Genomic DNA, 26,191 nt, shown 5'->3' with positions numbered 1-26,191 from the left:
ACTGGGGATCAAGCTGGCCAATCCAGACATATGCCCTTGACTAGAATCGAACCTGGGACCCTTCAGTCTGCAAATCGACACTCGATTCACTGAGCCAAACCAGCTAGGGCAACCATTACTTTCTTAAAAATAAAGAGCAGTGATTCATCACTATAAACTTACAGTTTCTAGAACTAAAATCCCTTAGAGTTATGATATTGGAACACAGTTAATTCTTACAATGTGTTCATATGCTTTATTGGATTTTCTTGTTCAGAATGTGAAAGAGCTTGAATTCTTTGTTCAGAGAAGCCACAGACATATTTTTACATATTAGTTGGCTATGCTGACTGTTCTGAAACCTTTCAGAAAGCCAAAATAAAACAGGCAGCATTAATGCAAGATTGCAAACTTCAGTTTGGCTTAGAAAACAAAAAAATAGTGTTGTATTCATATAGCTAAAGTGGCTGTAAATGAAAAAAGATAAAAGAAATATTAATAAATTCTGCATATTTGTGGAAGAGAAGATATTAACATAGAATTGAAATTATTTCATTTTGAAGATAAAACTCCTCTTTCTTTTTTAGGCTTATGTGGTATTTATTTCAACACTCGGAGGAGCATGGCTAGAGAAGAATTTTGCTGCCATTCTTTCTCATATGCTAAGCCTTGTGTCACAGTTACACCCTAAAGTCACCCAAGCTCAGGCTGATGCTGTCTGCAGTCGCCGTTGTGTTTCATTTATCCTTCGAGCTACTATAGGAGGCCTTCTTGGAGAAAAGGCTCAAATTGCTGCTGCTAAGGATATTTGCCAGGCTATATGGAAGTTAAAGAAAGTTGTCGGTATGAATCTACTAAAGTGACCTGTTTTAACAGTGCTAAAGGAATTGTCCCTAAGGAAAAGCTACACTGGTATATTACTGTATTAATACAAAAAAACACTAATAACAGACATCAGTTGTTTCAGAGTAGTCAATATATAAATGATACATAAGTTACCTAACAGTAATAACTATCATATGTATAAATCTTAAAGGCTGGTAATAATATTTCATCAGAATTCATGATCTTACAATAGAAGCTGATGCATTGTTTTTGAAACAGTTTTTATCTCAATTCCTGTACTGTTCATCTTCTGTATTGATAAAATTGGAATCTTTTTTAGTTTTCCATTAGTTCTCTCTTTCAGTGTCACTTGCTAAGGGAATAATAAAGGATCTATGGTCAGGTTGCTTGAACTGATTTGGTAAATCAGTTCAATTCTTTGTTGATGGAAGTCCTCTTTTTAGTATTTCAGTTATATAGATCAAGTGGAGGTACTAATTTTTGCTTTTATACTGTTCCACTCCTAACACTCACCTGCTGTAATCTATTTTAGCAAAGCATTGTTGCATAGTTAATTCTTATACTTCTGTCAGATGCTGTGATGTGTGACGGTAATTTGGAAACCCGGCTTGGCTCCACAGATGTAGCAGCCAGCCAGCATATGCTGGTGTGTGCTTTACAAGAACTCGGAAATCTCATACATGGTCTCGGGACCACAGCTGCGCCTTTGCTGCAGGATTCTAGTACAGGTATCTATTGTTGTGGCTCATCTGAACTTGTTTTTATTTTTACTCTATACAACTTTTTTCCAAGAAAGAAAATCTCCTTCCTACAGTTTATTTCTTATAGATACCACTGTGTATTTACTAGAGATGTTTTATGAAATATATATACTAGTAATCAAGATTATTAAAACATATATATACATATACATATATACATATATACACACATATATATATATATGGGGGGGGTTGCTTTTGTTATTGAAGGTTGTTCTCTATGTCTCTCCTACCACCCTGCTTTTCTCTCTGGGGATAGTTAAGATAATGGAAAATGGAGAAGTAAACCTGAACTCATATCTTTCATCTGCAGTGAAAACATTAGTTTTTATATGGTACAAGTAATTCACTTCCTCAAAGTTTTTTGTAAGCAATCTCTGTTTTCTTTCTCTTCTTGAAAATTATTTAATCATTGTGAGAGATAATTCACATTATACAGAGTTCAACCTTTTAAAGTATACAATTCAGTGGTTCTGGTATGTTCAGAGTTGTACACTATCTAATCCCAGGATGTATTCATCATCCCAAGAAGTCCTGCACCCATTAGCAGTCACTCCCCATTTCCCTTTCCCCGAGCCTTTGACAACCACTAATCTGCTTTTTGTCTCTATGGATTTTCCTGTTTGGACGTTTCATGTAAATGGAATCATACAGTATGTGGTCTATGGTGACTGGCTTCTTTCACGTAGTCACTTTTAAAAATAATTTTTAATGGTTTTTGTCCTTTGTGATGCACATTTCCTCTACACTGAAGCTTTACATTATATTTTGTTCATAAACTCTTTATCCTAGGGTACATATTATTAAAGTAGCAGTCGATATGAATTATATGTTTTGATGAAGGTGTATGTTGAATCATTGCAAATGTGGATATTTGTTCTAACTAGTAGTGGTAGTCCACTTTCTTCATAGTTGTTTAATAGTGCCTTGAGCACCTAGCAAATCCTAGAGCTTAACATTTTGTTCTCATCTAAGAGCAATATGGTAGATAGGAAGTATACTAATTACGTATATAAATGTGCCAGAAGGGATTTTTTTTTTTTAAAGGAGGATAGAGCATGGTGTGTAACACTTCTTCTCAAGGTACTTTTGTTACTTACTGATAATTTTTAAAAAATATATTTTTATTGATTTCAGAGAGAAAGGGAGAGGGAGAGAGAGATAGAAACATTAATGATAAGAGAGAATCACTGATTGGCTGCTTCTTGCACACCCTACACTGGGGATGGAGTCCACAACCCAGGCATGTGCCCTGACCAGGAATCAAACCTTGACCTCCTGGTTCGTAGGTCAACACTCAGCCACTGAGCCACACCAGCCTGGCAGCTTACTAATTTAAATGCTAGTATAATTAATAAGAATCTCAAGATAAAATAAACAAAACATTGGCATATTTAGGAAATACAAGTTTTCTTTTTTGTACTGACTTAAGCCAGTTTTCATGAGATATATTAGAAAAAACAGTTATTGGATACAAAAGTTATTTATAATTATGTATCACTTTTTTTCTGATTTAGCTTTTGATAAAGATAATATATACTTGATTCATGTGACTATTTATTCCTTTGACTTAGTGAGTCTTATCTGTGTAGCTAAGGCATTGTTTCTTTTTTCTGTTCTCCCAGGCGTTCTTGACAGTGTCATTTCAGTTATTCTTCATCCTAGCATATCCGTTCAGCTAACAGCGGCCTGGTGTCTACACTGCATCGCTGTGGCATTACCTTCTTACCTGACGCCGCTCTTGGACCGTTGCCTTGAAAGACTTACTGTACTTAGGTCTTCGCCCGAAGCAGTGACTGGCTTTAGCTTTGCTGTGGCAGCTTTATTGGGAGCAGTGAAACATTGTCCTTTAGGAATTCCTCATGGGAAGGGCAAGGTAATGATTTCATTCTCTACATACAATAATGACATTTTAAGTGTTTCCTAAAAACATCATGGTCTTCTTGAGATAATTCACATTATACAAAGTTCACCCTTTTAAAGTATACAATTCCGTAGTTATGGTAGGTTCAGAGCATCACCCAGTTGCAGCCATGCAGGACAAATTTCTGAGCAGTCAGCTGTGTATCACTTAAGTGTTAAATATCATCAACATAATTAGTGTGGAAATGGAAGGACTGGTTAAATAATGTCTTACCCACTCTTAAACAGGAATGCTTTCTGTACTTTTTGTTAAAAGTATCTTCATTTAATAAAAGAACTTGTTCCTAAAGGCTTTATTTTGATATATATTTAGCTCTGCCATAAAATACATTTTAAATTGCATTATAGCCTGGCTGGTATGGCTTAGTGGTTGCATGTTGACCTATGAACCAGGAGTGCAGGGTTCAATTCCCAGTTAGGGTACATGCCCAGGTTTCAGGCTTGATCCCCAGTAGGGGGTGTGCAGGAGGTAGCCTATCAGTGATTCTCATCATTGATATTTCTCTCTATCCCTCTCCTTGTTCTCTGAAATCAATAAAAATATTTAAGTTGCATTGTAAAAGACAAATAGAGCTGCAAAAGAAATCTTAAACTTCATGTGATAATTTTATAGTTAATATTATTAGTGGTGATATTATTTTGAAATTAAATATAGTTAGATAAAATAGACACAATGTTCTTAGGAACCAAGATTTTCCATATTTAAAAAAGTGCTTTAAGCATAACCAATGGACACAAGACACTGGGGGTTAGAGGAGGCCGGGGGAAGGTCAAAGGGGAAAAAAAAGGGAGACATATGTACTACTCTTTGTAATATTTTAAGCAATAAAACAAAATTTTTTTTAAAAGCGCTGTCGTTATAGAAGCAAGAAAGTTAAGTAAAAGTCCATATGTTAAATTTGAATAGAAAATATTACTATGAATTTATAATTTCCTATTTTTGAAAACACTTATGTCCTCTGTCCAGTGAAAAGACCTCAAAGCAATGCCAACCAGGTAGCAGGGACAACCCCTAGTGCCCAGATTATGGCTCTAAATACCATTTCTAGTAAAGGAACCAGAGCTTCATGGAGGAATGACTGGTTCCAGGTCTGAGGCAGGAAATGCACAGTACAAGCCTGGAATATCTGGCCAACACCATTTGAATTAAGGTGACTAACAACTTTGGGAAGTGATACCTTCATTTAAATTACATTCTAAACACATTACATCTTGTGAAGTAAAGATTTACCATTGCAATTATATAGTTAAATTTAATATCCACAGATGTTATTAGGTTAGACAGACAGGATGGTTTGTTTGGTTTGGTCATCACTCTCTGAGTGTTATCCATTGAGTATAGGCCGCAAGTGGTCCTAAATTAGCAGTAAGTTGATTGGTTGTTTTAAAATCCACTAGCCTACCTCTTTAGAAAATTTACATGCCAAGTCATAATAAAAGTGATTAGTAATAGAGATATTTTCTTAGGCATATTAGATACTTGTTGGCTTTTGTACTGTACAAGCATGCATTAGTCATGAATGTGAAATATCTGGTTTTTCCTCTCAGTTTATAACACTGCCTATTTCATAGACTTTTAAAATACAACATTTTAATGAATCTCACTGTACTTTGAAACTTACTTCAATATGAGGTTATTTTGAAAGCTTTTAACCTCTGTAGTATATAGCCACTTAGGTATCAAAGTGGTATGCAAAATTTTAGCCCAGCCAGTGTGGCTCAGTGATAGAACATTGACCTATGAACGAAGAGATCACGGTTCGATTCCCAGTCAGGGCACATGCCCAGGTTGTGGGCTCAATCCCCAGTGGGAGCTGTGCAGGAGGCAGCCAGTCAGTGATTCTTTCTCATCATTTATGTTTCTATCTCTTTCTCCCTCTCCATTTCTCCCTGAAATCAGTAAACCTATATATATTTTTAAAGTGGTATGCAAAATTTTTAAAAGATTCCTGTAATGAGGTTTTCTTTGGTAGTTACTATCTAAGATGGTTACTTAAAAATAAAAATAAGTTCGAATTCTATACAGCTAAACTTAAACAGTTGTATGATGTTGTTGCACATGTTCTACAAACAATTACAGAGTTTCTGTGTACACTTAATGCCAATATATGTGAGAGTTAAATTTTCAAGACATTATTAGTTGCTGTTATTTGTCCAGTAACCTTAAACTGATATGCTTTTTTTTTTTTTTGCCTTGTTCTTTTATATATAAATAGATTATTTTGACATTAGCAGAGGACTTGCTGTGTTCTGCTACTCAAAACAGTCGCCTTTCAGCTCAGCGCACACAAGCTGGATGGTTATTGATTGCTGCTCTGATGACATTAGGTAACAGTCTTGTGGAAGGTTTACATAACTATGAACTTCGTGTTTTCTGATGTAAAATATTGTAATGGGTGATTTGACTAGACTAACTTTTAATATATACCAGAATTTAAATATCTACACAAATACTTGTTTTCTAGCCAGTCACCTTAGGAAGCTATATACTTACTCCATTCCCCAAAATGTGTTTTTTTATTTTTTATTTTTTGGCTTAAACAACAGAAATTTATTGTCTCTCAGTTCTGGAGGCTAGAAGAACAAGATCAAGGTGTCAGCAGGGTTGGTTTCTTCTGAGGCTAACAGATGGCCACCTTCTTGTTATATCATCACATCGTTGTTTTATTCTCTCTGTGTGTGCATCCCTGGTGTCACTCTGTGTATTCTTTTTTTTTTTTTTTAATATTTTAATCTGAATAATTCTTTACTGGCAGTTTTTTTCAATAGTTTTTCTTCATTTATAAATCGTAAATGGCTTTCCATCACTTATAAAATTAAAACAAAACCTTGTCTAAACAGCTGCATTGAAGTATAATTTTTTTTATTGTTTAAAGTATTACATATGTCTCCTTTTCCCCCGATTGACACCCTCCCCCACTCCCACCCCCGAGGGCAGCCCCCACTGCCCCAGTGTCTGTGTCCATTGGTTATGCTAATATGCATGCATACAAGTCCTTTGGTTGATCTCTAAACCCCTCCTCCCCTGCCCCTTGTCTCTGGATCTGTTTTTGTTAATCAGTTTATGTTGATCATTATATCCCACATATGAGTGAGATTATGTGATATTTATCTTTCTCCAACTGGCTTATTTGCTCTCCAGTTCCAATCATGCTGTTGCAAATGGTAAAAGTTCCTTTTTTTGTATAGCAGCATAGGATTCCACTGTGTAGACGTTACACAGTTTTTTTTGTGTGTGTGTGTGTTTTTTAATTAAATCTTTATTGTTCAGATTATTACAGTTGTTCCTCTTTTTCCCTCCATAGTTCTCCTCCACCCGGTTCCCACCCCACCCTCTGCCCTTACCCCTCCCACTGTCCTCATCCATAGGTGTACGATTTTTGTCCAGTTTCTTCCTGCACCCCCACACCCCTTTCCCCCCAAGAATTGTCAGTCCACTCCCTTGCTATGCCCCTGGTTCTATTATATTCACCAGTTTACTCTGTTCATTAGATTTTTTATTCACTTTGTTTTTAGATTCACTTGTTGATAGATATGTATTTGCTGTTCATAATTTTTATCTTTACCTTTTTCTTCTTCCTCTTCTTAAAGGATACCTTTCAGCATTTCATATAATACTGGTTTGGTGGTGATGAACTCCTTTAGCTTTTTCTTATCTGTTAAGCTCTTTATCTGACCTTCAATTCTGAATGATAGCTTTGCTGGATAAAGTTATCTTGGTTGTAGGTTCTTGCTATTCATCACTTTGAATATTTCTTCCCACTCCCTTCTGGCCTGCATAGCTTCTGTTGAGAAATCAGCTGACAGTCGTATGGGTACCCCTTGTAGGTAACTGACTGTTTTTCTCTTGCTGCTTTTAAGATTCTCTCTTTGTCTTTTGCCCTTGGCATTTTAATTATGATGTGTCTTGGTGTGGTCCTCTTTGGATTCCTTTTGTTTGGGGTTCTCTGTGCATCCTGGACTTGTAAGTCTATTTCTTTCATCAGGTGGGGGAAGTTTTCTGTCATTATTTCTTCAAATAGGTTTTCAATATCTTGTTCTCTCCCTTCTTCTGGCACCTCTATAATTCGGATGTTGGTGCGCTTGAAGTTGTCCCAGAGGCTTCTTACACTATCTTCATATTTTTGGATTCTTTTTGCTTTTTGCTTTTCTGGTTGGGTATTTTTTGCTTCTTTGTATTTCAAATCTTTGACTTGATTCTTGTCTGCTGTTGGATCTCTATATATTATTTTTTATTTCAGTCAGTGTATGCTTAATTTCTAGTTGGTCTTTTTTCATATCCTCCAGGGTCTCACTAAATGTATCGGCGGTTTCTAGAAAATTCTTGAAAAACTGTATAATTGTGGTTTTGAACTCTATATCCAGTAGTTTGCTTTCCTCCATTTCTGTCATTTGTGACCTGTTTCTCTGTCTCTGCATTTTTTATGCTTCCCTGTGTTGGTAGAGTGGCTTTGTGTGCTAGGTGTCCTACAGGGCCCAGTGGCTCAGCCTTCCCAAGACTTGCTTCAGTGGGGCTTTGGTGCTCACTGAGTCTGCCCCCTCTGTGTGTCCCTTATGGACCTGAGGAGTTGTAATTGGATGGTCCCACTCTGACCACGGGGTACACTGGCTCTTGGATCTAAGGAGGTGCTAATTTAGCCTCTGCCTGAGGCTACCCAGCAGGAAATACAAAGAGATCTGCAGATTCCACTTCCTTGTTTAGGGTTTGGAGGTGCCCAAATGAGGCCCTGCTGTGAAGCAATGCAAGCTGCCGTGGGGCCTTGGGCCTTCTCTTGGAAGTTCTGGATCTGTCTGGCTCAGCTGCAGTTTGTTAGGTAATTTTCAGATTGCAAAGGGCCAGGGCATTCATATGCAAAAGCCTCTGCCGCAGCCTGGGTGGAGCGAGGTCTCAGGGAATCAACAGAGCGGAGCAAGCAGCTATGGCTGATCCTCAGCCCTGCCCTAAGGGGCCCCGCATTTCAGTGTCCCGCGGTAATCGCTGCAAGTACCTCTTATAGAAAGCTGCCCTTGAGTTCCTAGTTCTGCCCGCTGCCAGACAGTCCAGTTTCTCCCCATATGAGTCTGGGTCCCCAGAGACTTCCCAGAACTGGAGTTCAGAGCAATCGGGGGCTTGTGACTCCCTCCCAATTCAAAAAGACAGCCGCGTCCTCAGTTGCCAGCCCTTGCCGCATGCGCCTCCGTACCTCTGCACTTCTGCACCTCCTCTGAGTCTCAGTGTGCTTTTCTCTTACCTTCTAGTTGTAGAATTTCCACTCAGCCAGTCTTCCTGTAGTTCTGGATGATGTCCATTTTGTCTTTTAGTTGTATTTTTGAATTTTGTAGGCGGCAGCAATTTCTGGTGTTTACCTATGCCACCATCTTGGTTTCTCTCACAGTTTTTTAATACACTCAGCTGCTGGGCACTTAGGCTGTTTCTGAACTTTAGCTATTGTAAATTGTGCTGCTATGAACATAGGGGTGCATATATCCTTTCTGATTGGTGTTTCTGGTTTCTTGGGATATAATCCTAAAAGTGAGATTACTGGGTCAAATGGGAATTCCATTTTTAATTTTTTGAGGAAACTCCATACTGCTTTTCACAGTGGCTGCACCAGTCTGCATCCCCACCAGCAGTGCATGAGGGTTCCTTTTTCTCCACATCCTTGCCAGCACTTGTCATTTGTTGATTTGTTGATGATAGCCATTCTGACAGGTGTGAGATGGTACCTCATTGTTGCTTTGATTTGCATCTCTCGGACGATTAGTGACTTTGAGCATGTTTTCATATGTCTCTCAGCCTTCTGTATGTCCTCTTTCGAAATGTGTCTATTTAGGTCCTTTGCCCATTTTTTGATTGGATTGTTTATCTTCCTTTTGTTAAGTTGTATGAGTTTTCTGTAAATTTTGAAGATTAAACCCTTATCTGAAATAGCATTGGCAAATATGTTCTCCCATGAAGTGGGCTTTCTTGTTGTCTTGTTGATGGTTTCTTTTGCTGAGCAGAAGCTTTTTATTTTGATGTAGACCCATTTGTTTATTTTCTCCTTAGTTTCCATTGCCCTAGAAGCTTTATCAGTAAAGATATTGCTACAACACATGTCTGATATTTTGCTGCCTTGTGGTGTCTTCTAAAATTTTTATGGTTTCCTGTCTTACATTTATGGTCTTTAACCATTTTGAGTTTGTTTTTGTGTATGGTGTAAGTTGGTGATCTAGTTTCATTTTTTTGCATGTATCTGACCAAATTGCCCAGCACCATTTATTAAAGAGACCGTCTTGACTCCATTGTATGCTCTTGCCTCCTTTGTCAAATATTAATTGAACATAATGGTTTGGGTCTATTTCTGGGTTCTCTTTCCAAAATGTTTTCAGATCTCTTTATTTGAAATTCTCTTGAAGATCAGTTTATGAACCTTAAATAGGGTAAGCGAATTTGATCATCTTTCAGGCTTAACTTTGTAGGACTCTGGCTTTTCAAAAAATAATTCATATCCATCATCAGAAAAAAAAACATTTTCCAAAACATAAGGTAAGCAAGAGAACATACCATAGCTTACGGGTCCATTTCTGTAGTTGTTGTGGGAATTGGTAACACCAATAAGGTAGTTACATTGAAGGAGATAAGGCTCGTTTAAATTATATATTTTTAAAATTAGTATGTATTTTATGGTCATGACAATTATATCCTATGATTTTGAAATTAAATTTTATCACTTAATTACAGCTATATTTTGTTTAAGTCTCTACTTTATAGTCATGTGATTTATTGCTAGAATAGAAAAGTGGCTGGATTTGACCAATAAATCATTTTGACATCTCTGAAATAATTTGATCTAAAAGGAGCTTAAATTAAAATAAGCATAAATGAAGAACCACTTTAAATAATGTTCTTGAGATGATTAAATAGATTTATTGGACTAGATCAGGGTTCAGTCTATACGCCAAATTTGGCTTGCTGCCTATTTTATACAGCTTATGAGCTAAGAATGGTTTTTACATTTTTAATGGTTTTTTTTTAAAAACTATTTTGTGACATGAAAATTCTATGAAAATCAGTTTTCAATGTTTGTAACTAAAGTTTATTAGAGCACAACCATGATCAATTCTTTAAATATTATTTGTGTCATTTAGGCACTACATTAGCAAAATTGTATAATTGCAACAAGACCGTCTGGCTTTAAAAGACAAAAATGTTTACTGTCCAGCCTTTTATAGAAAACTAGTAGCCCAGTGCACGAAATTTGTGCACATTGAACGGAAATAATTAGAGGAACGTAATTTGGACTCACTATCTAATATCAATAATATGTGAGCTTGAGGCAGTCCGCGTTTCTGAAATTCAGTGACATGAATTTTAGCTATTACTTTGCCAAATAAATGGAATTTACAGATATCATTTAAAAGAGCATTCAGCTTAATATTAAAAACTCTGACTACCAAATCAGGTCTGTTTTCAACTTTTTGCCAGCGTTGTAAATTGTTTGCAATATCTGCCCATTTGAGGTTGCATGTCATGGTTATGAATAAATCTGGCTTGCCATACTTCGTTACAGTTGCCATAGCATCCTGATATCACTGTTGCATATTTCTGGGACTAGCCTTAAAAGAAGATGGAAGTGCCCTAGCCGGTTTGGCTCAGTGGATAGAGTGTTGGCCTGCGAACTGAAAGGTCCCAGGTTCGATTCTGGTCAAGGGCACGTGCCCAGGTTGTGGGCTCGATCCCCAGGGGGAACTTGCAGGAGGCAGCCAATCCATGATTCTTTCATCATGGATGTTTCTATCTCTCTCTTCCTTCCTCTCTGAAATCAATTAAAATATATATATATTAAAAAAAAAGAAAGATGATGGGAGTATTATCATTTTACCCGTCGGCACATTGTCATTTTCAGATCAGATTTGAGATAATCCATCAAACCACTATATTTTTCAACTTAGATTGAAATCCATAATACTGCATTTGTGTGACTCGTGTCCTTACATTTTGTCTAGTATTATTGTCAATTATACTGTTGTCTCTGAGTCTTAATGCAATACCTGTTCCCCAGCCTTTTTCACCATGTGGAAAAAGAATAGGATATGTCATTGCATCTAATGTAGGAAACGATATTGATTTGTTTCATTTTAGTGGCATTTGGATTATTGGGATCTGGTTTACAATGAATGAGCAAGTCCCTTTCAAAAGGAGGTTCTCCATCTTCGTTTCTGAGTATGACAGCAACCTTGGTTACACAGGGAGAATTATATCTACCCGGGTCACTGTTACGATCGTATTTAATTGCCATTGTTACTTCTGTGGGAGCAATACCTTTTGCTGCTGCTTCAGATTGGACTTCCTTTTCTACCTCATGTAGCATTTTGTACGATTTTGTTAATTCATTTATGTCATGCATGAGGTTGTTGATGTTGATCATGAGTCTTTCTGAGCAGCCTTGGTTTTCTGGCATTGCTAATCTTTTACTTGTAGCTTCGGCTGTATCCAAAATATAGAGTTGAGCAAACTTCCGAGAAACACCATCCGAAGGATGTAAAGTTCCAGTACGGTGATAAACTTGTCCGTGTTTTCTAAAACAGTATGTCCCATATCCTGATGGTAATGCAATATTTGCATGCATGGAAGCAAAAGAACTATTTATGGAATGAATATTTTTCATGAAATTTTTACTGTCAGAATCTTCGTTTGTCATTAATCTTTTTAAATATGCCGGGTAATCTGAAAAATGTATATCATTTGGACATACTTTCCCTTTGCTACAACATTGAGTAAATTTCCCATCGGATGGTTTTTCATCCGAGAAATTTAGGGATAGGCAAAATTCACATCGAATAGTCATTCCACCACAACTATGTTCGAGGATTGCATCCTCATGTACTCCATTTTCGCTGAGAAGACAGTTCCTACCATTATTGGTAGTACTTGTTGATGACTGTACTCTAGACATATTCTGTTGTCGCCACTGCCTTCTTTCAACTTCAAAGGCATGTTGGTCTGTAGACATTTTCTATCGATAACGCCGGTGTTTTTCAGCATCAGAGCAACGTTTTTCCAGTAGCTGGTGGTCAGATACATCCTGTCGCAGGTGCTGCCTTCTTTCAAGATCAGACACAAGCTGTTCTGCAGACATCTTCTGTCGATAACACCGGCATCTTTCGGCTGCAGAGCTACGTTGTATCAATAGTTGTGCTTTAGACATAGTCCCACCTCTCTACTGTCACAGTCTGAGATGCAGTGAATGAGAGTCCTGGCTGTCAGTCCCCTGAGAACTGGCTGATTCTGTGGGGGTGGGACTTCCTCCTCCCTGCTGTCTGTTTCCACAGCTGTGATGAGGAAGCCGGGGTGACAGAGGGAGCTGCCCTCTCTCTCTCGCTCTGCTCTATGTCTAGCAGTCTCCTGTTCTGCCAAGTCCTCCAAACCTCCTGCTCTCCGGCAAAGTCTCAGGAGCCTGTGGGCGTGGCTAGGCACGGGCAACCTCACCTCCCGGACCGGCGAAGGTCCTGGGAGCCCACGGGCCTGGCTACGGCCTTGCCTCCCAGGCCTGCAAAGGTCCCAGGAGCCTGCGGGTGTGGCTAGGCGTGGGCAGCCTTGCCTGCAGGACTGGCGAAGGTCCTGGGAGCCCGTGGCTGAAGGCACCCTCGCCTCCTGGGGCACCTGACACCTGCGTATGTAAATTAAACACCATCTTTGTTGGGTTAATTTGCATAGTCACTCTGATCGGCTGGTGGGCATGGCTTGTGGGTGTGGCTTGTGCGCAGCGGAGGGACGGCTAATTTGCATGTTTCTCTTTTATTATATAGGATGTTTGTTGGCCCCTGGCATAAATCATTTCACAGTGTGATGAGTATAATGTGGTCAGGTCTTTATTTGCCTTTGGTTGGATGTTTAATGCCTGCAATATTGTTATTCTTGGTTAATTAAAGGCAAAAATAAACCACTTAATAAATGCATTATTTCAATGAACAAAACCTTTTAAAATAAGGTAATTCCATTGGAAGAGGACTGCCAGAGATCACTTTTTTAAAAAAAGAGTAGTACACGTTTTCTTACATATTCATAATCAGTATACAAAAAAGATCAAAATTTTAAATTTATATTTTATTTCATTATTGTATTTTCTTGGGTTTTATTCTATTTTCTTCTGCATTATTATAATTTTTAGAATGTGTTGCTAGTATCCTAGCAAATTTCAAAGGGAATCAGTGAGGCTTTTGCTGTTAAGTATCATTATGAGCTCATAGATTTTTATATATTTACCAGAGGCCCGTTGCACGACATTTGTGCACTGGGGGCGGATCCCTCAGCCTGGCCTGTGTCCTCTCGCAGTCCAGGAGCCCTTGGGGGATGTCCAACTGCCATGCTGCAGGGAGAGTCTCCCACCACTGCCACGTGCTGTGCTTGCCAATGAGCCCGGCTCAGGGCTTCTGGCTGAGCAGCACTACCCTGTGGGAGCGCACTGACCACCAGAGGGCAGCTGCTGCATTGAGTGTCTGGCCCCTGGTGGTCAGTGCGCATCATTGCGACCGGTCGTTCCGCCATTCGGCTTATTTGCATATTAGCCTTTTATTATATAGGACTAGAGGCCCGTGCACAAAAATTTGTGCACTCGGGGGGGAGGGGGAGGGTCCCTCAGCCGGGCCTGTGCCCTCTCGCAGTCTGGGACCCCTCGGGAGATAACGACCTGCTGGCTTAGGCCTGCTCCCAGGTGGCAGAGGGCAGGCCTAATCCCTAGGTGCAGCCCCTGGTCGGGCTCAGAGCAGGGCCGATTGGGGAGTTGGGGCGCCGCCCCCTGTCATGCACAGAACAGGCGGATTGGAAGGTTGCGATGCCACCCTCAGTCACGCTCAGGGTAGGGCTGATTGGGGGGATTGGGGCACCGCCCCCTGTCACACTCATGGCAGGGTCGATGGGGAGGTTGCGGTGCCACCCCCTGTCACGCACAAGCAGGGCCAATCAGGGGGTTGGGGAGCTCCCCCCGTCACGCACAGAGCAGGGTCGATCAGGGGGTTGGGGAGCTCCCCCCTGTCACTCACAGAGTAGGGCTGATAGGGAGTTGGGGCACTGCCCCCTGTCACGCACAGAGCAGGGCCCATCAGGGGGGTTGGGGCTCCGTACCCTGTCATGCACAGAGCAGGGCCCATCAGGGGGTTGAGGAGCTCCCCCCTGTCACTCACAGAGTAGGGCCGATACGGGAGTTGGGGCACCGCCCCGTCACACACAGAGCAAGACCGATCAGGGGGGTTGGGGCGCTGCCCTCTATCACCCACAGAGCAGGGCCGATCAGGGGGTTGGGGCGCCACCACTCTCACACTCAGGGCAGGGCCAATGGGGAGGTTATGGCTCTACCCCATCACACACAGAGCAGGGTCCATGGGGTGGGGGGGTGGGGCGCCACACCCTGTCACACACAGAGCCGCAGGGCGATCAGGGGGTTGGGGAGATCCCCCCTATCAGGCACAGAGCAGGGCCTATCAGGGGGTTGGGGCGCCTTCCCCTGTCAGGAACAGAGCAGGGCTGTTAGGGAGGTTGTGGCCCCGCCTCCTGTCACACACAGAGCCACAGGGCGATCAGGGGGTTTGGGCGCTGCCCCCTGTCATGCTGATCCCGGTGTCGGGAGGCCTCACAGCTCTGCTGATCCCGGGGCTGGGAGGCATATTACCCTTTTACTATATAGAATAGAGGCCTGGTGCATGGGTGTTGGCTGGCTGGTTTGCCCTGAAGGGTGTCCTGGATCAGGGTGGGGGTCCCCACTGGGGTGCCTGGCCAGCCTGGATGAGGGGATGATGGCTGTTTGCAGCTGGTCACACACCCTTCAGGGTGGGGGTCCCCACTGGGGTGCCTGGCCAGTCTGGGTGAGGGGCTGAGGGCTGTTTTTAGGCTGTGACTGTAGCTCCCAACTGCTCCTTTTTTTCTTTTCTTTTTTTTTATTCTGGGCCAGCTTTAGCCTGGCTCCAGCTCTGAGGCCTCCGCTGCTGAAAGCAGGTATCTCGTTTGTTTCGGTTCTACAATGGAAACTCTGTATCAACTCCAGCTCTGAGATCCCAGCTCCCTGAAAGCTGGTTTCTGGGGGGGGGGGGGGGGGGTTAGCTTCTATTTGTTACTATGTTTCTTAAACTGCAGGCTGAGAGGCCGGCAAGGCAGGCGGGGAACGTTGGTTTCCTCCGTCACTGAAGCAAGCAAGCCTCATGTTAGTTTTAAGCTGCCTGGCTTCCGGCCGCCATCTTGGCTGACAGTTAATTTGCATATCGCCCCTGATTAGCCAATGGGAAGGGTAGCGGTCGTACGCCAATTACCATGTTTCTCTTTTATTAGATAAGGATGTGTTTCAACCCATTGCAGTCTTTATTCCTTTATATATATATGTTTTTATTGATTTTAGAAAGAGAAGAAGGAAGAGAGAGAGAAAATGAGAAACATAGATGAGAGAAACATAGGTTGGCTGCCTCCTACATACCTCTACTGGGGATCAAGCCCATAATCTGGGCATGTGCCCTGACCAGGAATCAAACTGTTAACCTCTTCTTGCATGAGATGATAACATATTGATACCTCTAGGAAAAAAATGCTACATTGTTCACTATGGAGTTAATGAGATATCCTCCTTCCTATATAATAAAAGGATAATATGCAAATTGACCAAACGGCAGAATGACTGGTCACTGTGACGCGCACCAACCACCAGGGGGCAGACACTTAATGCAGGAGCTGTCCCCTGGTGAGAAGCCAGGCTCATGGCTGGTGAGCGCAGCTGCAGCAGCACTAAGGATGTCCGACCTCTAGCTTAGGACATCCCCAGAGGGCTTCTGGACTGTGAGAGGGCGCAGGCTGGGCTGAGGAACCCCCCTTTCCCCAAGTGCGTGAATCTCGTGCACCAGGCCTCTAGTATTAGTATAATAGCAAATACTTAGGAAACTTTTGCCAGCTATGGGCATTCCCAGTGACTCCATGCTTTTATTGTATCTAACTAAATTGTACTTTCAGAATTTTCTCTACCCCCACAGCCCGTGGTATATGAGTGGGCTGATGTGCACACATGGCATTCACGCACACAAACCTCTTACAGTCATTTATTCTTAATTACTTTAGTCTGATTTCCTTTTTTTATTCCAATTCTAGGTTTTTTGAGCTTTTTTAGTACTATTTCATCACCGAAAGTAGTGAGCAAAGAGTGTTGAATTCATCTTGCTTTGAATTAACAATGGCCTCTTCCTAAAAAGCAAATTAGAAGAAAAAAATGGAAAATTAATTATATTTTAATCTAGTAAATTGCATGCATTAAAAAAAGATTGGTTTGCAAATACCCGTTCCTTTTGCCATACTGCTCACTTCTTCATATGTAAATGAGGCAACTTTTTAATGATAATTGCGTAATGTCAACCATTATGTAAATGCTTATCGTGAGTCAGACATTTTTCTATATAAACTCTTATAAGTCTCAGAAACTGTCCAGTGAGGTAAACACTATTGTAATCCCCTTTTATAGGTGAGGAAATTGAGGCAGAAAATGGTTGAGTAACTTAACCAAGTTTACACAGCAAGTGGATGGAGTCAGGATGTTAACCTGTGTTCTCATTCCAGAGTTCAGTGCAGTTCTTTGCTATGCTCCTATACTGCAGAAGGAAAACATACAGTCAGCCCAGCACAGGAATAAGAAATAACAAGTACTTATAGAAGAATTTTGAGATAACCTCAGAATTTTAAAGAAAATTACTTGGAGAGAAAAGCTGTAGGTTTTGGTACCTTTTTTACATTTTTCTTAACTGAAAATGGTGGCAAATAAAATATTATCATTGTATGTTGCCTTGCATTATTGGCTTTGTGTAGTCACGATTCCTTAGTTCATAAAGGATGTTGCTCTGAAATCTTTTTTTTTTTTTTATTTCATTTAGATGTATTACATCTGAATTTCGGCCTGGAATAGGTTGCTATCAAAAGTTAGCATTACTTTCAGGATACAATGTTACTTGTTACCAAAACAGTATTACTTGCATTTACATGGTACAGCACAGTTTTTCAGACTACTTTAAAGGGCACTGTCATTTAGATCAGACAAACACTACAAGTGGTACTGGCTTCATTTTATGGATAAAAGAAACTGAGTCTCATAGGTCATAGCAGTAGTGAGGGAGCTAACACTGGAACCCAGACTTAACTTGTTAAGTCTTTGTTTTTTCTCTCTACTCCAGTACCTTAAGATAATAATTCAATCAATAGTACATTCATTGGAACCGGAATGTAAGAAAAGGGACAAAGTATTGCAGGAGGGTGTTAAAATACGTTTATTAATAGATTTTTAAAGAGCAGCCACTTTGCGTTCTTTTATAAGTGACAAGTTGAATAAATTGTAGGTCCTGCGGTTGTCAGTCATCACCTTGCTCGAGTCCTGCTGTTGTGGAAGTGTGTCTTTCCAGTGTCTCCTAAGGATCTAGAAACAGAAAAGAGCCGAGGAGATTCATTTACATGGCAGGTAACCTTAGAAGGACGAGCTGGTGCACTCTGTGGTAGGTTGAGTTTAGTCTTTTTGCTCCCTTTCTTTGGCTTTTCCCCACTCCCTAACTTTATACTTACTTGTATGTTTTACTTAATTTTAGAGGGAAATAACATTTTTCTGGTGTGGTTTTTTTTTGAGGGGGAGGGGTGGTAATTGAATATAATTGATTACTAGTATATCCAGTTAGTGATTATAACAGAAGTAGATGTAATAAACCAAATTTAAGAGTTCTGATCCTTAGGATAACACATGTTTTATTAGATGCACTCCAGTTGAGAAATGTCAAGATTGCTTTTCCTTAAGTAGGCATTCATTCCTCTTTTCAGAAACACGAGGGTTGGATTTAATTAGTGTTAATAAAGCATGTTTCCATTTAGTTTTTTTATATATGAAGTTGTACCCTTTATAATATATAAGCCATTAAAATAGTATTCACTATGAAAACTTAAACTAAGGAAGGGTGGGACCCCTGAAAAGAAATGAAAGCACTGATTTTTGGTTTTGTTTATTCATGGTGTTTTTTTACTCTTAAGAATGGAAAACCAATTTTGAAATTAATCTTGAAACTCAGCCTGACTTTAAACTATTTATTTTATTCTATATATGAAATTAACTCCTTATAAAAACATGTGTTTCAGTTAACATTTATAAAAACCTAACATGCTGACTCAAAAGTAGCATTGTCCTACAGAATTAGTATAGAACTAGCAAACTTTAGGGTCTACGCTAATTTATTCTTCTACTTCTGGGATCTGAGTAAAACCCAGGAAAGAAACGTTTTGTTAACTTGGTTAGAGGCCTCTGTTATTAATTTGAGGAAGCTTGATTTTAGTTTAGTTAGAAATAGAAGACATTAGCTTTCTTTTTATACTAGAGTTTCAAGAATTTTTGTTTGTTTTTAACTCATTTGTTTATTCCTCTAATAAAAATGCAAACACTATAGCATAATTGAATGCTTTTTTCATAGTTCCTTACATTCTGCCAAGTAAAAGTCTGTTCTGCCTTTCAGCTATCAAGAGCTTTGTTTCCCACTGTGGTGATCTCCTTACAGAGGAAGTAATTCAGCGTCTTCTTCCACCGCTTCCTTGTGGTGTGGATTTGCTAACTCGGTAAGGATCTGCTGGTTAGATATGATTTTTAAAAGATTTAATAGCAGTCAGTTACCCTCTGATTATGTAATACCTTTTAAGTGCAATAATAAGGCCAGTTTCTATGATCGGCGAATGATTTTCCTTTTGCAGAGGAAGGCAAATATTTAGTTATGTGATTGTTTCTTATTACTTTAGGGCAGTGGTCGGCAAACTCATTAGTCAACAGAGCCAAATATCAACAGTACAACGATTGAAATTTCTTTTGAGAGCCAAATTTTTTAAACTCAAACTATATAGGTAGGTACATTGTTATTAACTTAATTAGGGTACTCCTAAGGCTTAGGAAGAGCCACACTCAAGGGGCCAAAGAGCCGCATGTTGCTCGTGAGCCATAGTTTGCCGACCACAGGGCTAGGGTCTTGAAAAAATAAATATATTAAAAGGGAAGGAAAATTTCTTGGTGGATAGTGTATTTCTATGCAGTTAGATTTACCCAAAAAATTAAATATGAAGCCTGTTAACCTTTTCAGGTATGCATTTTATTGGTTAGTACTTTTCTGTGTTCATAAGAACCAGGTGCTTGTTAACAGCTTCAGTGTTTTTTGTTTATATTTTTCATATGTCTGACTTATAATAAAACATAGAGAAAATCTAGTTTATGTCACAAGCATCTGTAATTTCCAAATTAATGAAATGTGTGGTTTAGAGAAAGTCTTTCAAGTGTACTTAATGATATAATCTTATATGTATACAGAAAAATATATTTAAGATGTGGTTTATAAAGCACTAGGGGCCCAGTGCATGAAATTCATGCAAGAGTAGGCCTTCCTTCCCCCAGCTGCCGGCACCGGCTTCCCTCTGGCACCCGGGACCCAGGCTTCCCTTGCAGCCCCGGCTTTGTCCAGAAGGTCGTCCAGAAGGACGTCTGGTCTAATAAGCATATTACGCTTTTATTATTATCAACACTAATAAAAGAGAAAAATGGTAATTGGCGTACGAGCTACCCTTTTCATTGGCTAATCAGGGCTATATGCAAATTAACTGCCAACTAAGATTGGCAGTTGGAGAACCAAGATGGCGGCATAGGTTAACGCCGGAGTTTGCTGCCTCGAACAACCACTTCAAAAGTGAAACCAAAAAACGGAAGGGACATCACCCAGAACCACAGGAACGCTGGCTGAGTGGAAGTCCTACAACTAGGAGGAAAGAGAAACGCATACTGACACTCAGAGGAGGTGCAGTGCTGAAGTCAAATTCTGAGGTGCGTGGAGCGGGCTGGCGGCGGAGGGCGAGGTTGTTGTTTTCAATCGGGAGGGAGTCGCAGACTCTGAGCACCAGATCCGGGCGAGTCTTTAGGGACTCAGACTCAAACGGGAGAAGCGGGACTGTCTGGCTTCGGTCAGAGCGAGTGCAGCTTTCTCTCCGAGCTTTGCAGCGGGTGCTAGGACTCAGAGAGGCAGAGCCCCTTGGGACAGAACTGAGAGCCGCCATAACAGCTCTCTCCGGCCCACCCTGTTGATCCTGTGCGACCCGCCCTACCCAAGCCCTGCACAGAGGCATTTACTGGATAGCCTCAGGCAAAGGCTAGATTAGCACCTCCCTAGAGGACAGAAGTTCTCTCACTGCTGACACAGCTGATTCTCATAGCCACTTGGCCTGGAGGTCAAACCCTCCCTGGAATTAGCTACAACAATCAAGATTTATCTATAAGACTGCGAACAAAGACCACTAGAGGGTACACCAAGGAAGCATAACAAAATGTGGAGACAAAGAAACAGGACAAAATTGTCAATGGAAGAAATAGAGTTCAGAACCACACTTTTAAGGTCTCTCAAGAACTGTTTAGAAGCTGCCGATAAACTTAATGAGATCTACACGAAAACTAATAAGACCCTCGGTCTTATATTGGGGAACCAACTAGAAATTAAGCACACACGGACTGAAATAACGAATATTATACAGACGCCCGACAGCAGACCAGAGGAGCGCAAGAATCAAGTCAATGATTTGAAATGCGAGGAAGCAAAAAACATCCAACCGGAAAAGCAAAATGAAAAAAGAATCCAAAAATGCGAGGATAGTGTAAGGAGCCTCTGGGACAGCTTCAAGCGTACCAACATCAGAATTATAGGGGTGCCAGAAGATGAGAGAGAGCAAGATATTGAAAACCTATTTGAAGAAATAATGACAGAAAACTTCCCCCACCTGGTGAAAGAAATGGACTTACAGGTCCAAGAAGCGCGGAGAACCCCAAACAAAAGGAATCCAAAGAGGACCACACCAAGATACATCATAATTAAAATGCCAAGAGCAAAAGATAAAGAGAGAATCTTAAAAACAGCAAGAGAAAGGAACTCAGTTACCTACAAGGGAATACCCATACGACTGTCAGCTGATTTCTCAACAGAAACTTTGCAGGCCAGAAGGGAGTGGCAAGAAATATTCAAAGTGATGAATACCAAGAACCTACAACCAAGATTACTTTATCCAGCAAAGCTATCATTCAGAATTGAAGGTCAGATAAAGAGCTTCACAGATAAGGAAAAGCTAAAGGAGTTCATCACCACCAAACCAGGATTATATGAAATGCTGAAAGGTATCCTTTAAGAAGAGGAAGAGGAAGAAAAAGGTAAAGATACAAATTATGAACAACAAATATGCATCTATCAACAAGTGAATCTAAGAATCAAGTGAATAAATAATCTGATGAACAGAATGAACTGTTGATTATAATAGAATCAGGGACATAGAAAGGGAATGGACTGACTATTCTTGGGGGGGAAAGGGGTGTGGGAGATGTGGGAAGAGACTGGACAAAAATCGTGCACCTATGGATGAGGACAGTGGGTGGGGAGTGAGGGCGGAGGGTGGGGCGGGAACTGGGAGGAGGGGAGTTATGGGGGGAAAAAAAAGGAACAAATGTAATAATCTGAACAATAAAGATTTAATTTAAAAAAAAAAAAAAAAAGATTGGCAGTTAACTGCCAACAAGATGGCGGTTAATTTGCATATGTAGGCACAATGCAGGGAGGCGAAAGGGAAAGCAGGAAGAGCCCCCTGCCACTGACAGTGATAGGAAACCCAGGGGGGAGCTAAGAGCTGGGGGGCAGGGCAAAGGCGGCCCTGGGGCCGCCTTTGCCCTGTCCCCCAGCCATGATCAGAGAATCAGGTGCCTTTTCCGCCCTGGCCAGTGATAGCAGGAAGTAGGGGTGGAGCCAGCGATGGGAGCTGGGCACGGTCAAAGCTGGCAGTCCCAGGAGCTAGGGGTCCCTTGCCTGGGCCTAAAGTGAAGCCCACAATCGTGGGGCCGCTGCAGCTGCGGGTCCCCACTGCCCGGGCCGGACGCCTCAGCCAGAGGCGTCCTGCAGGGGCAGGGGCGGAGCCCGCCGATCGCGGCACCCCCTGCTGCCACTGCAGGTCCCCGCTGCCTGGGCCGGACGCCTAGGCCAGAGGCGTCAGGCCTGGGCAAGGGGCCGATCCTGCGATTGGAGGGTGATGGGGGTCAATGCCTGAGGGCTCCCAGTATGTGAGAGGGGGCAGGCTGGGCTGAGGGACACTCCCCCCCCCCCCCCCGCCACCCAGTGCACGAATTTCGTGCACCGGGCCCCTAGTAGATAATAAAATGAACACCATGAATTCAACACATCTAGAGTGGGGTTAGCAAATGTGTGGTGTAAGGGCCAGATAGTCTCTCTTATACCTAATCAGCTCTGTTGTTTCAGCTCAAAAGCAGACATAGATAATCTGTAAATTAATCAATGTGGCCATGTTTCAATAAAACTTTACAGAAACAGGTAGTGGGTCAAATTCAGCTATCCCTGAACTCTGGAACATTAACAATACTGTTGAAGTTATCTGTGTGCTCCACTCTACTACCATTTTTTATACCTTCCTTTAGAGATACTATCGTGAATTTTATAGATGTCATTCCCTGCATTTTTAAAAATGTATCACGTGTATTTTTCCCTAAACAGCACATGGTTTAATTTTGCTTGGTTTTGGTTCAGCACATGGCATGCTTTTTCTGAGACTTAATTTTTTTAAAATATATTTTTATTGATTTCAGAGAAGGGGAGAGAGATATAAACATCAATGATGAGAGAGAATCATTGATTGGCTGCCTCCTGCATGCCCCACACTGGGGATCGAGCCCACAATCTGAGCATGTGAATTGACCAGGAATCAAACCATGACCTCCTGGTTCGTAGGTCGACACTCAACCACTGAGCCATGCTGGCAGGGCCTGAGACTTAATTTTTTTTTTTACACATTATGTTTCTAAATTTCATTTATGCGCAAGTTTCTTCATTCATTTTGATTGCTGTATAATATTTAATTATGTGAATATCCAGCATTTTACTTATCTCCTATCAGTGAAATAGCCAAAATATTTTCCAAAATTCTTGTGTATTTCTATAGATAGTATTCACTTCTTGACAAACACTTGTCAGACATCAGTTTTAGCCCATTCAGTAGGTATAAATTGGTATCTGACTTTTATATATCTGATTCCTGATGGTTGTGTCTTTTTATATACTTATTGATCCTCAGTGTTCCCCCTTCTATGAAATCCCTATTTATATATGCTTTTACCTATTTTTAGAAAAAATGGTTTTTTGATTAACAGACCTTTTTAATTTAAATGTCAGACGTATCAATCATTTACTTTTTGTCTTTTTTATTTTGAGAGTACGTTTATTAAAGCTGGGACAGTGAAGCAAGGAAGGGCTTAGGATAAAAGAAGGAACAGGAGAGAACTTAGGTGGACTGCTTTGGCTCACTGGGAGGCCTTGGAGACAGGTTCAGGGGGTTAGCCCAAAACGAGCTGCCACTGCTCATTACTCCCCTGGTTGCAAATCTGGTGGGGACCCTTGAGTTTAGGAAATGCATTCCTGAGTGGGGAGAAAGGTGTGGGCATGCTCCTAGGAGGGAGAACACACCTACTTTTGATTTTTAAAATCTTCCTACTTCATAGTTATGAAGATACGTTTTTATATTTCCTCTAAAATGTTTAAAGTTTTATCTTTCACATTTAAGTCTTTAATTCATCGGGAATTTATTGTTGTGTTCGGAGTGATATGTGTTAATATGAATAACTAGAATAGCAAGCAGTAGTTGTCTAGAACATCCAAATAAATGAACATTGCCAGAATTTCTTAGAGTGCCTGGAAACCTCATGCCATGACCGTTTAGTTGACTTATTCTGGCATAACAATAAAAGTGATCCCATTGAATTTCTGTATTGCTAAAAGAGATGAAAACCAGTTGATAAAATGGTACTTTGCAAAGAGTAGCAATTCTTTAATAAGGTTCACTTGTTAGACGAGTGAACCTTATAGTAAACTGTCTTAATAGCAATAATGAGAAAAAAACAGAAGATAAAGAAGCATAGATGAAAGTTAAAGAAGAATGGGAAGAAAGAAGGTGATAAGAAATTTTGTAAATAACTATTGGAGAAACACTGGCTCAGCTTGTGCTTTATTAAAAGAGAATTTGGTTTATGATTTTGCATATTTTTATGATTCAATTTGGTGATGATATTCTAGATCAAGTTTCTAATAAACACTTGGATTGTTTTCTAGTTATTCTTTTTTCTCTCTTTGCTTCTTCGGCTGATTCCTTTTCTACCATAATAGATTTTACTGTTTACAAATGCCACGTTATAAATTTTGGAATTTAGCCCTAACCGGTTTGGCTCAGTGGATAGAGCGTCAGACTGCGGACTCAAGGGTCCCAGGTTCGATTCCGGTCAAAGGCATGTATAAATTTTGGAATTTAGTTAATAGTTTTATTTTCTCAACAAAATATGTTCTTAGAACTCTAAGCTGAATGTATATAGTTTTGTTTTATGAAGTATGATAGAAAAGATGGCAGAATGATTTCCATGTGTGACATTTGTAATCACACCTTAGTAAAATAAATAAATAAAAATAACATTAATGTTCACTAATACTATGTATAGCTGTTTTATGTGTATATGCCAACCTATTCAATATTTGTACATTGTTATATAAGTTACGCATGTAAGATATACTTTCTCTTTTATTTTAAGGCTTTCTTCAATAATAAAAACATATGGAAGTCCTTTGAAAACACCATCAGTAGTTTATAGACAAAGGCTTTATGAATTACTGATTTTATTACCTCCTGAAACCTATGAAGGTATGTATGTGCTTTATACCAAAGTGTTTTCTTGTTTGTCGCTAGTACAGTGCCGGGAAATAATAACTGAGTGAATTAATTACATGGCTGTTGTTTAGTGCCCTGTTTATAGGAGGTGTAGTAAGTTCAGTCTTAATCCATGTGTTTACCGTTCTATAAATAAAATACTTTTTTTAAAAACCTTTTCTTGTCTTCTCTCTTTTGGGAAAAAAATGTCTGTAGTTCTTCTAGGAGAGAATGAATAACAAAGATTAGTCTCAATTCTGTTCAGGGTTTTGTACAGAATATATAATGCAAATCTGTTAGAAATTTGGCCATTCCTAGTTTCCCTCTAGAGTGATTATCATATGAATTCTGTTCCACTATTCTATTCTTAACTCTGCCCAAATAGAAGTTTAATATTGAACTACTCAAGGTATAATTGATTTTATAATGTTTATAATGTAGGTTTTGCTCTAATAATTACACTCAAAGATGTAAAATAAACTTGCCTCTATTTTAAAATTTGTCCTAAAACCTTCCTTGTAAATTTAAAATACAGTTTTTTGGTTTTTTTAAAAAAATATTTTATTGATTTTTTACAGAGAGGAAGGGAGAGAGATAGAGAGTTAGAAACATCGATGAGGGAGAAACATCAATCAGCCACCTCCTGCACATCTACTGGGGATGTGCCCGCAACCCAGGTACATGCCCTTGACCGGAATCGAACCCGGGACCCTTCAGTCCGCAGGCCAACGCTCTACCCACCGAGCCAAACCGGTTTCGGCTAAAATACAGTTTTAAGAAAAACTGTGCCCTCCTACTAAATAAGTCAAGTTGAAAATGATCACCATTTTGAACGTCTATATTATTTTAGTTTTAGTAATTTTCAGTAGCCAAACACATTAAATTGATCATTACTTTATATCTATTTTTTGTAAAAATACATTTAATGGCTTATAGCCTTATTCTACAAATAAATGCAATA

General features: G+C 40.1%; 1 protein-coding gene across 14 annotated transcripts in view; it reads left to right on the top strand.

Annotated features, from left to right (window-relative positions):
• Window positions 1-26,191, top strand: part of HEATR5A (HEAT repeat containing 5A) — a 123,340-nt gene that overhangs the window by 32,982 nt on the left and 64,167 nt on the right. For 11 of the 14 annotated variants that reach the window (XM_059709901.1, XM_059709883.1, XM_059709892.1 and 8 more), the window contains 7 exons: window positions 567-822; window positions 1,398-1,553; window positions 3,212-3,462; window positions 5,726-5,837; window positions 17,829-17,981; window positions 18,981-19,080; window positions 25,115-25,224. In XM_059709901.1, coding sequence (XP_059565884.1) covers window positions 567-822; window positions 1,398-1,553; window positions 3,212-3,462; window positions 5,726-5,837; window positions 17,829-17,981; window positions 18,981-19,080; window positions 25,115-25,224 — 1,138 coding nt within the window. The remainder of the gene's footprint in view (window positions 1-566; window positions 823-1,397; window positions 1,554-3,211; window positions 3,463-5,725; window positions 5,838-17,828; window positions 17,982-18,980; window positions 19,081-25,114; window positions 25,225-26,191) is intronic. The other 3 variants (XM_059709935.1, XM_059709971.1, XM_059709910.1) reach the window with 2 other exon arrangements.

This window comes from Myotis daubentonii, chromosome 1 (genome assembly GCF_963259705.1).
Source record: "Myotis daubentonii chromosome 1, mMyoDau2.1, whole genome shotgun sequence".
Lineage (NCBI taxonomy): Eukaryota > Metazoa > Chordata > Mammalia > Chiroptera > Vespertilionidae > Myotis > Myotis daubentonii.
This window is presented reverse-complemented; position numbering and strand designations above follow the sequence as displayed.